At 43.3% G+C, this 11,988-nt stretch overlaps 2 protein-coding genes across 3 annotated transcripts in view; both read right to left on the reverse strand.

Annotated features, from left to right (window-relative positions):
* Positions 1-1,451, reverse strand: part of LOC123764162 (uncharacterized) — a 43,732-nt gene extending 42,281 nt beyond the window's left edge. For both annotated transcript variants that reach the window (XM_045751714.2, XM_045751713.2), the window contains exon 1: positions 1,364-1,451. The gene's annotated coding sequence lies outside the window, so the exon portion shown is untranslated. The remainder of the gene's footprint in view (positions 1-1,363) is intronic.
* A 6,337-nt stretch (positions 1,452-7,788) lies between these two features.
* Positions 7,789-8,202, reverse strand: LOC123763903 (uncharacterized). Its single transcript, XM_045751208.2, has one exon. It carries the CDS (start codon positions 8,200-8,202, stop codon positions 7,789-7,791), a length of 414 nt encoding a protein of 137 aa, XP_045607164.2.
* Positions 8,203-11,988: the final 3,786 nt, after the last annotated feature.

The raw sequence follows: 11,988 nt of genomic DNA on the forward strand, positions 1-11,988 counted from the left end.
GTGCTATACCGACGGCTCTGCAGAAGGTGGACGTTGTACCGAATGTGCATGTAATATATTTGAACAATCTTCTCTCGTACATACAGCAATGAAGCGCGTCAATGACTGGGCAAGTACAACTCAAACCGAACTTGCAGGCATATACCTTGCCAATGAATTTTTAAAAGATAAAGGCAGTGGACTTATATACTGTGACTCGCAGAGTGCACTCCTGGCATTGAACGCACATAGTAGTGACACCCAGAAAATAGTCAGTGATATTCGAATGAATGTTTTAGTTGCTAAAGAAACAGATTTGAAATTAAATTCCTAAGGATACCATCACATGTTGGCATCTCAAGGCATGACACTGTTGATATGCTTGCTAAGACAGTCTGTAGAAAACCAGTGGTAGAAATTGATATGGGTGTTTCATTAGCAGTGACAAAGAGAATACTTAAACAAATATCTAATGAAGATCTCACAGACCTAACAAATTCTCAAAGACCTGAAAGTTGTAGCATTAAATATTATGATAGATATCGTGAGGAGACATTCACATATGGGACTAATAGAACAAGAACCCGGCAATGTGATGTTATAGTGGCCAGAATACGCCTGGGATATAGACGTATCTGGCAGCTTTCTCAAAACCCAAATGTCGAGTACACAATGTGTCAACTTTGTGAAAGAGAAAACATGCACTCTCTTGAACATTATATTGTAGAATGTCCCATACTGACTGACTCGCCCTCCTGGGCTAAGGTATGCTGAACTCTGTAATTACTATATGAGTACTGGAACACTATGATATATTGGACTTGTACCCAAGATTGACCATGTAATGTATCAATTATACAATGTATGTATGTGATGTAACTATATAACCTGAGCTTGTAAAAGCACCTTAATCACCACTGACACTTGTTGATTGACAGTTGAGAGGCGGGACCAAAGAGCCAGAGCTCAACCCCCCGCAAGCACAATTAGGTGAGCACACACACGCACACGCGCACGCACGTGTGCGTGTGCGTGTGCAACATACACTCATAAGTGTATGTGTGTGTGTGTGTGTTTTAAGTGAAAATGTAATAGAATCAGGAATATATGTAAATCAGGAATCTGTTCACCAGTTGATTGACAGTTGAGAGGCGGGACCAAAAAGCGAAATCTCAACCCCCACAAGCACAAAGAGATGAGTACACACACACAAAATACAATAAACAGATTGTATTCTTCAAATCAGAGGTTTAAATTTCTTGTCACCACAGTAAATATTATAGAAATAAATTACAAATTAAAAATAAATATAATTATTTAGCACGAAGGCCAAAAAAATAAATACTGTATTAATTATAAGTATGTAACGAAAGCAGAAACGTACCCAAAAATATTGTAGTTTATATGTGGCGACGAGACTGTGTATGGTTGGCAGCCCTCTCTGTAGACCCGGACACGCTGGAGCGCTGGAGAGGAATGACGGAGCCTCCGACCGAGCCTCACCTTATATAGTGGAGGACGCGCATGCGCGTGAGTGTCGCAGCGACGCGTGGGAGACCCAGAGTAGGTGAAGAGGCCAGCACAAGGACGGCACTCTCTGGCTCTCGTGACACTGGCACTCCTTCAGGCACTGGTGACACTGGCACTCCTTCAGGCACTGGTGACACTGGCACTCCTTCAGGCACTTGTGACACTGGCACTCCTTCAGGCACTGGTGACACTGGCACTCCTTCAGGCACTGGTGACACTGGCACTCCTTCAGGCACTCGTGACACTGGCACTCCTTCAGGCACTCGTGACACTGGCACTCCTTCAGGCACTCGTGACACTGGCACTCCTTCAGGCACTCGTGACACTGGCACTCCTTCAGGCACTCGTGACACTGGCACTCCTTCTGGTACTCGTGACACTGGCACTCCTTCAGGCACTCGTGACACTGGCACTCCTTCAGGCACTCGTGACACTGGCACTCCTTCAGGCACTGGTGACACTGGCACTCCTTCAGGCACTCGTGACACTGGCACTCCTTCAGGCACTCGTGACACTGGCACTCCTTCAGGCACTCGACACTGGCACTCCTTCTGGCACTCGTGACACTGGCACTCCTTCAGGCACTCGTGACACTGGCACTCCTTCAGGCACTCGTGACACTGGCACTCCTTCAGGCACTCGTGACACTGGCACTCCTTCAGGCACTCGTGACACTGGCACTCCTTCAGGCACTCGACACTGGCACTCCTTCTGGCACTCGTGACACTGGCACTCCTTCAGGCACTCGTGACACTGGCTCCCCTCACCCATGGTACACTCTTGTGTCCCCTCACACTCAAGTGTTGTGTCTCCATCTTGATACACTCAGAGTTTAATCTAGATTAATCTATCCAGGGCTGAGGTATAGTCCTGGGTGGTCAATATGGTTTGGGGTTGGACATAATGTTTAACAACCTCTGGAGGGTTGTTAAGGCCACTAACTATAAGTGCTAACTCACTAACCAACAAGAATATTTTGCAACTGAAAATAGTACAGAACCAAGGCAAGCTCTTAGCGTATATGCCCCGAGAAGCGGGGTATATATCAATATATCCCCCACAGAACCAATCAGAGTGCTATATACAACTGTCAGGGGGTATATCACTCTTTTGATTGGTTTAGTGTTGGCTTTACGGCCTATCAACCTCTCGACGGTTGTTAAGGTCACTACAGTTAATTACTTACTAAGAATAAGAATACTTTAGTCCAGTATTTATATATATATATATATATATATATATATATATATATATATATATATATATATATATATATATATATATATATAGATATACAGAGGAACGTGTATATATCGTCAATAAATTGTTCTAGTTACTTTAAAGAATCTTAAGGGGTTGATAAGGCTTAAGCCCAACACCCAAAGCAAACAAAGTTTACCTTCAAACAAAAAGTAACGTCTCTGTTATAGTTTAAATCAGTAACATATACACAGTGGTACTGAAACATCACTGGATGTAAACAAATTGACAGGACATCAGCGGGATACAGATTTGACACCTTGACCGACCACTCCTACCAGGTCGACCGTTTTCTATACCGTTGTCGTTTCAGATTCGCTACCAAGAACAAAAAGTTGGACGTAGGACGGGCCATGGTGAGCCCGCAGTGGACTTATTGTTTCTATGCTCTACCATCTTGAGGTTATCTTGAGATGATTTCGGGGTTTAGTGTCCCCGCGGCCCGGTCTTCGACCAGGTCTCCACCCCCAGGAAGCAGCCCGTAGCAGCTGTCTAACTCCCAGGTACCTATTTACTGCTAGGTAACAGGAGCATCAGGGGTAAAAGAAACATTTTGCCCATTTGTCTCCGCCTCCACCGGGGATCGAACCCGGAACCTCAGGACTCAAATCCGAAGCGCTGTCCGCCTAGCTGTCAGGCGCCCCGACACCATGCACACAGCGCGGACTTGCATGAATCCTCCAGCTTCATACTCTCATAGTTGTTTGTTCCCACAAGTCTACTGTAAAATGTGATCAGTTTTCTTTACGATCTGCTGACTCCACGAGAAGCATGGTCCAGTGTGGAGTATGGTCCAGTGTGGAGTATGAACCAGGGTGGAGCATGGTCCAGTGTGGAGTATGAACCAGGGTGGAGCATGGTCCAGTGTGGAGTATGAACCAGTGTGGAGCATGAACCAGTGTGGAGTGTGGTCCAGTGGAGCATGGTCCAGTGTGGAGCATGGCCCAGTGTAGAGTATGAACCAGTGTGGAGCATGATCCAGTATGAAGCATGGTCCAGTGGAGCATGGTCCAGTGTGGAGTATGAACCAGTGTGGAGCATGGTTCTGTGTGGAGTAGAACCAGTGTGGAGCATGGTCGTGTGGAGCATGGTCGTGTGGAGCATGGGCATGTGGAGCATGGTCGTGTGGAGCATGGTCTAGTGTGGAGCACGAACAAGTGTGGGGCATGGTCCAGTGTGGAGCATGTTCCAGTGTGGAATAAGAACATGTGTGGAGCATGGTGCAGTGGAGTTTTTACCAATGTGGAGCATGGCCCAGTGTGGAGTGTGAACCAGTGTGGAGCATGATTTAGTTTGGAGCATGGTCCAGTGGAATATTTACCAATGTGGAGCATGGTGCAGTGTGCGCGAGTGTGAACCAGTGTGGAGCATGGTCCAGTGTGGAGTATGAACCCGTGTGGAGCATGGGCCGGTGTGGAGTATGAATCAGTGTGGAGTGTGAACCAGTGTGGAGCATAGTCCAGACGTGAGGAGCATGGTGCACACTTACTGCTTGAAGCCTAGTCCGGTCAATGCAGTAAGCGTGGGGATCACCAGGCAATTCAAGCCAGATGTTCCAGCTGCTCTGAGCATGGTCCGGTCAATGTCAGGAGTATGGGAGTATGAGGGTCTGGAAGCACTGGAGCACTGAAGCATGTACGGTATTGAGCAGAGTAATTTGGTCTGGCCCAGTCACTGCCAGTGACAGCCTCGGTGCAATTTTGTCCCTGTCTTCAATGGATGAGTTTCTTCCCCAGAAAAAAATAACTATTAAACAGCCTGACCCATTGGTGTAGGTGCTGTCTGGCAGTGTTCCAGGGATTTCTGGAATGCCACCGGCTCACTCTTGTGTTGTGTGGGGGAGCGAATAGTTATTTATGTGCCAAATTTCACTAAGGAGTAAAATATCGAAATTCTGCGTCAACAACTGCAGGTTTCAAGACCCCCAGCAGTGCTGCATCTCAGTTGCCAGACGGTCCTAAATACAATGAAATTAGTCCCAGAGAAAGGCATTGTATATGGTAAATGTTATAAGCAAGAATTCAAATATTTGCTAGAGTATTTAACTTTGTTTTGGATATAGTGATGCAACTTCTACCGAGACGAACATAAATTAGATAAAACTGGCAATGTGGTAACTGGTGTAGGTGAGCGGGCGGGCTGGGGTCGAGACTGAGACAGCAGTAGTAGTGCCTCAGGAAACATCGGGTGGGGAGGTACGCATCTCCCCTAGCACTTATAGTATATTTTTTAATATTTACACTTTTCTTCAATGCTCGTCAGTGATTACCATTAATTATTTTCAGAGTTTTTGTCATGGTAAATAGTTCTGAAAACAACGTGGAATTTTATGAAGTGCCTAGCTAAAAAAACAGTGATACTTATTTCAACCGCAGATAAGACAGTTGTTTACATAAATACAGTCGATATCTACAATACAGTATTTTTATGTAGTTACTGAAATCAAGCGTATCGTTGGTGTAGATTTGCATCAGTAGAGGCGGCGAGTGGATTGTGTCTGAGATGACCTGATGCCGGGTTAATTCTCTCTCTCTCTCTCTCTCTCTCTCTCTCTCTCTCTCTCTCTCTCTCTCTCTCTCTCTCTCTCTCTCTCTCTCTCTCTCTCTCTCTCTCTCTCTCTTCTCTATCTCGCTCTGTCCTCTCTATCTCGCTCTCTCTTCTCTATCTCGCTCTCCTCTCTATCTCGCTCTCCTCTCTATCTCGCTCTCTCCTCTCTATCTCGCTCTCTCTTCTCTATCTCGCTCTCCTCTCTATCTCGCTCTCTCCTCTCTATCTCGCTCTCTCTCTCTTTCTCTGTCCCTCTCTCTTTCTGTTCCTCTCTCTTTCTCTGTCCCTCTCTCTTTCTCTGTTCCTCTCTCTTTCTCTCTCTCTCTCTCTCTCTCTCTCTCTCCTCTCTCTCTCTCTCTCTCTCTCTCTCTCTCTCTCTCTCTCTCTCTCTCTCTCTCTCTCTCTCTCTCTCTCTCTCTCTCTCTCTCTCTCTCTCCTCTCTCTCTCTCTCTCTGGTACACTGGCATCACTTAACAACTTTCAGAATCTCCTACTGTGATGCCTACCACTTAAAAGTCCGCGGTTGAAGGTAGGCCCTAATTAGCTGTAAGATGAAGCTTATGTTCCCCAATACCAGTACTGGGGAATACTGGTATTCCAGTGACCCGTGCCACTTAGCGGAGACGTTTAACAAAAGACCAGCAGCAAAACTATCTTTCCTGAAACCATATTGTCGACAACACCGTAACCCATCACTGTAAACAAACTATTTGTTGTGAAATTATTATCTCAAGGATTTTACCAGTAATTAAAAGAATTGACTCTGGTTTTAATTACTATCTGTTAATTATCTATTAATAGATAGTAATTAATTACTATCGACTACCATACAGTTCTGTTTTGTAAACAGAAAACTGCATGTGTTCTTTTTCCATAGGAAGGACCATATTCCCTGATTACGTCACAGTTGGTAAAACCGAGTGAGAGGCAAGACCATCAGGTCCGCACAATAGTCTCTGTCCGGCTTTATCCGGCCCAACTGCCTGACTTATGTAAGCGATCTATAGAGGTGGTGTATTGCATGTTTAATAGGCACTGCTGACAACTTTGACATCATGCTTGGATCAAGCTGTAGAAGTTCACACCTGTATCAGGGACTTGCATCCTGCTGGTTGCAACAGTCCCATCTTCCTGGTCTAGTGGTGGGATCCAGACTCTGGATCCAACTCTTATTGATGCAAGTTGTTTTCTTGTTTGTTATTTCCACTTGAAGATAGCCCACTTGTGAACTTTTGTATTTCCCGACAATCCGGTCTGTAAGTGTTGCTGTTGTGAACAGGAAGATGCTCTTTATATCTACTCCAGCCCAGGTGTAACATTTTCTTTACGTCAGATTTTCTTTTCATTTGATTACCTCCATCTTTGTTTTTTTATTTGAGAGTTGGTGTCCTTTGTGTGGCGGTGGTTACACTTGATATCACACCAGTAGTTGTAATGAGTGTGGACCTTCCACGACTGATGTAGGAGTAGGGCCTACATACCTGTTAGATTGCCTTGTCTGATCACCCGGTGATCTGTGCCGCAGAGTTGGTAGTTAAGCAGCTTGTTGGGACCGCTGCTGACGCTCTTGTTGAGGACGACATTGATGTTGGTGATGCAACACCTGGCTACGATGTTCATTACTTTACTGTTGCAGGCTGACAACTCTGGTGATGTTGGCCGGGTGCACCTTTATCCCTACTAGCAGGTCTGTCTCCATTATTGGTGTTTTGTTTGGAATAGGTATAATGTTAGGCTTCTTGTTTATCACGTGTTGCAGTACTAGGAGACCATTGTCCCCAGCTGGTGAGAGTACTGAGCTCAATACTGTCTCAACGCAGCGTTATAAAAGTTTGTACGGGAGCATCATACATCCCCACTGAAAGAGATCACGGTGTTCCAGTAGACTGTAGTGGGGAGTGGAAAACAGCGCTGGGGACCATCATTGTCATGACATACATAGCAGTTAGAAGTGAGGGCTGAGAGTTATTACGGCTACGAGAGCCTCCTCTTACCACTATGCTACTACTATTTCTACAAGTCTATTAACATTACTACTATGATCAATATTAGTACTATTCTATTGTTTAATATTACTATCTTTATTTTACCCGGTGAAGGAGATAAAAAAAACCTATATATGATCGAGGTAATATATTGACACCTTTTTTCACAACAAAATATATATTCTCTAACAAATAAAATACTGTACATCTTAACTTGTTTTTTAAATATTTGTAACTGTTATATTTTTCCGGCTATTTCAAAGTTTATTGTGCATGGGTTCGGAGCTTGCGTGACCATGTTGCCTTCCCAGATGATTTAGGTAACTGTGATTGCTGGCACCAGGTTTGTACCTCTCGTGATATTGACTTCTCCACCGGCATGGTATATTTTTGGCATCATCGCCGCCACACATGGCAGCGTTAGCTTCCCCCACCTCCACATGTAACATCGTTGGCTTCACCATCCCCACACGTGACATCGTTGGCTTCACCATCCCCCACACATGACATCGTTGGCTTCACCATCCCCACACATGACATCGTTGGCTTCACCATCCCTACACGTGACATCGTTGGCTTCACCATCCCCACACGTGACATCGTTGGCTTCACCGTCGCCACACGTGACATCGTTGGCTTCACCATCCCCACACATGACATCGTTGGCTTCACCATCCCCACACGTGACATCGTTGGCTTCACCATCCCCACACATGACATCGTTGGCTTCACCATCCCCACACGTGACATCGTTGGCTTCACCATCCCCACACATGACATCGTTGGCTTCACCATCCCCACACGTGACATCGTTGGCTTCACCATCCCCACACGTGACATCGTTGGCTTCACCGTCGCCACACGTGACATAGTTAGCTTCACCGTCGCCATATAATATCATTGGCTCCACCGTCGCCAAATGATATCGTTGGCTTCACTGTCGACATATGATACCGTTGGTTTCACCGTCGCCATGTGATATCGTTGGCTTCGCCGTCAATATATAACATCGTGGGCTTCACCGTCGCCATGTGATATCGTTGGCTTCACCGTCAATATATAACATCGTCGGCTTCACCGTCGCATGTTTCTTTGACCCAAAGAAATTTTTTGGGTCAAATAGATTGGAAAGTCTTGGGCATGGGGGGGGAGGGCCGGTCTTGGAGCGAGACATGAACCCAGCGATAGGTGACGTAAAGGGGATTTCGATGTGGAGTCAAAATATAATTTATTTAAAAATATTATAAGCAAAGCTCAGGAACGTAGTATAACATACAAATTGAATAGATAGAATACTAATGACCCGAAATGGATAACAAAGGATCTGAAGAACCTTATAGGTAGAGAGCTTGGTACACAAGAATTAAGAATAGGGAAGTCAGTTTAGAACAGGAATTCGTACAACTGGTTAGAAATGTTAAAAAAAAAGAGATAAGGAGGGCAAAAAGAAACTATGAATTCGCATAGCAGGACAAGCAAAGACAAATCCTAAAGTTTTTTTTTAGTTATTTCGAACAAATATTAGGGAAAGGATAGGTCCATTAAAAACTGAGACAGGTCAGATAACGGATAATGATGAGGAGATGAGTAGTATTTTTAATAAATATTTTATCTCTGTATTTACTAAAGAGGAACTTAACACTATGCCTTCAGCCGAACAAGTCTATGTGGGTGGGGACGAGGACAGGTTGAATAGTTTAGCAGTTACCAGGGAGGATGTAATTAAATAAATAGTGAAACTCAAACCAAACAAATCCCCAGGGCCGGATGAAGTGTTTGCCAGGGTGCTTAAAGAATGCAAAGAGGAGCTTTCCGAGCCACTGTCTACCATATTTAATAAATCATTAGAGTCAGGCAGAGTGCCAGAGTCGTAGAAGGTTGCTAATGTGGTACCAATTTTCAAGAAAGGAGATAGATCACTTACTGCAAACTATCGGTCAATTAGCCTAACGTCTATTGTTAGAAAGTTACTTGAATCGATAACTGTAAATACCATTTGTCTTCATCTTGAAAAACATAAATAAATAAATGATTCACAACATGGTTTTACAAATGGCCGTTCATGTTTAACAAATTTGCCATCATTTTATTCCAGCATAGTTGAGGCAGTTGATAGTGGTAAGGTTTGCGATGTTGTGTACCTTGACTTTAGCCAAGCTTTTGATACAGTGCCACATGAAAGACTGATTAAAAAGATAGATGCTCGTGGTATTGGGGGTGCTATATTTAATCGGATTAGAGCATGGTTATACCAAAGGAAACAGTTAGTATAAATGGGGGTTAAGTCAGAGTGGAAAAATGTTGTAAGTGGAGTGCCTCAAGGCTCTGTCGTGGGACCTCTGTTATTCATAATATATATAAATGATTTAGATTCAGGTTTGAGTAGCAACATTTGCAAATTTTCCGATGATACAAAAATCGGTAGGGAAATAAACACGGAAAAAGACTCACTATCACTTCAAGACAATCTAAATAGGGTTTTGAAATGGTCAAAAGATTGGCAGATGCAATTTAATGCTGACAAATGTAAGGTTTTGAGGCTAGGTAATGATGATAAGAGTTACTAAATACGAGCTAAATGGTGTTGAGATTGTGAAGTCGGATTGCGAAAGGGATCTGGGAGTTATGATTAGTAAGAATTAAAACCAAAAGATGAATGCAAGAATGTTTGTAATAAGGCAAATAGGACACTGGGATTTATTAATCGAAGCGTTAGTAACAAGACACCTGGTGTGGTTCTTCAGCTATATCTTGCTCTGGTTAGGCCCCATTTAGATTATGCAGTTCAGTTTTGGTCGCCGTACTATAGAATGGATATGAATTCACTTGAACGTGTCCAGCGTAGGATGACATAGTTAATCCCATAAATTAGAAACCTGTCATATGAAGAAAAATTAACAAAGCTTAAATTGCATTCACTGGAAATGTGAAGAGTTAGGGGGGTGACATGATAAGAGGTTTACAAGTGGATGAATGGGCATAACAAAGACATGTTATAACATGTTAACATATGTTAACAAATAACATAGGGTATTAAAAGTATCAACACAAGACAGAACACGAAACAATTGGTATAAATTGGCGGAGAGCTTCAGATATAATTTCATATGCCCTCAAAATCCGTTCCCTGACTTTACTATAATTAAAACAATCGCAGTCAGGCATGTTTATACAAATATCTTGGGCTTTACCTCTAAGCCGTCTCTGTAAGATTTTCACCCACTCTTCCTCTGGCCAGATTATGGACATGGCCTAGTCTCTGAAAATGGTTGAAAAACCTTTCAGGGGCGGTATACTTCATTCTGGTTTCCTATTTGAATAGAACATTACCGACTTTATTTTACGTCATATTAATGCACTCCAGGTATCAATAGACGGTTTTCTGCTGTGTATATCATTGAACCTAAGTGGCGTTAGATAAAAATACATATATAAGTACGTAGGTGAAATTCAGCTCGTGACTTGTATCTAGCTTGAATCAGCTGATTGCAGCTGTGGAAAACTTTACTGATAAACAGAGATATAATTTATTAAATTGAATTAAATCAATTTCCAATCTATATTACCTAGTAAATCAAACAAGGTTAGACTGGGTTTAATTTGGTTTATATAAATAGTTAATTCTCATAGGAACTGGGCGGCTGATATAACAGCGGTATAAATGTTAGTGAGAATTTGGTTGGACTACGCTACTGGTTAGTAAATCTGATTTCCTAGATACAATAAATTACGAAATTATCTAGGAAATTAAATTTCCTAGGTACGATAAAATAAATTTATTTTATCGTACTAGGGGGTTAGTTTTTGGGTCGGAAATTTCCGACAGGTCCTCCCAGAGTGCATTGGTCCTCCTATGGAGCAGATGGTTCTTTCCCGGAGCTGCGAAGGTCACTCTTGACCATCTCAAAAGGCCACTTCACTGTTTTCTTTTGACCGCATAATACCGTCACTGTAGCCTCTCTTGGTTTCTATTATATTATTCATTGTACTTTCTTTGAATATTTTGCTTCAGAACCAACCATGAAGTAGCTCAAATTGTATATAATTTTTCATTGTTGTAAGTGCTGTGAGGAAACATGGTTCTGACTCAATTTATCTATATCTATAAGAGGGAACGTCTGTTTGTCTGTTGAAGGTTGGAGTCCAAATGCTGGCGGATAACCTCACCCAACATTGCAGGGTAAATGGTCTGGGGCACGAAACGGACATAGGCTGGTCGAGGTTGGCCTACGTTAAGCGCTTTAAGAAATATTAGCATTTATAGAGACCCCTCATGCCATTTTCAGGGTCAAGTGTGAAATATTTGGTATGTTTTCCCGACAGTTGGTAGTGATTGCAATAATATATTTTCTGAGAGACCGATATACTTGCTTTAGTGCTTCATAAATATAAATTTTCTGAGGTGAGGAAGGAAGCAGGGGACAAGGGGAGAATTAAAGGGGAGGAGTAGGGAAGGGATAAAGGGTGGGGACCAAGGAGAAATAGGCAGAGATAAGGTGAAGGGCGGAAGAGCGGGATGGATGGAAAGAGGGGGGGGGGGTGAATAGGGGGAAAAATTTTTTTTTTTTTTTTTGCAGGGATATTCCTGCGCGGGCCTTAAGTCTCTGGCTGGCCCACTCCCACTAAGTGTTGCTTGTTTCTGTTTTACTTGGGCAGAGTATAAGTATTTATGACTCGTATGGTCGCT

This window comes from Procambarus clarkii, chromosome 23 (assembly GCF_040958095.1).
Source record: "Procambarus clarkii isolate CNS0578487 chromosome 23, FALCON_Pclarkii_2.0, whole genome shotgun sequence".
NCBI lineage: Eukaryota > Metazoa > Arthropoda > Malacostraca > Decapoda > Cambaridae > Procambarus > Procambarus clarkii.

Coding starts and splice junctions, on each gene's coding strand:
- LOC123763903 (XM_045751208.2), bottom strand. CDS start 8,202: ATGATATTATATGGCGACGGTGAAGCTAACTATGTCACGTGTGGCGAC.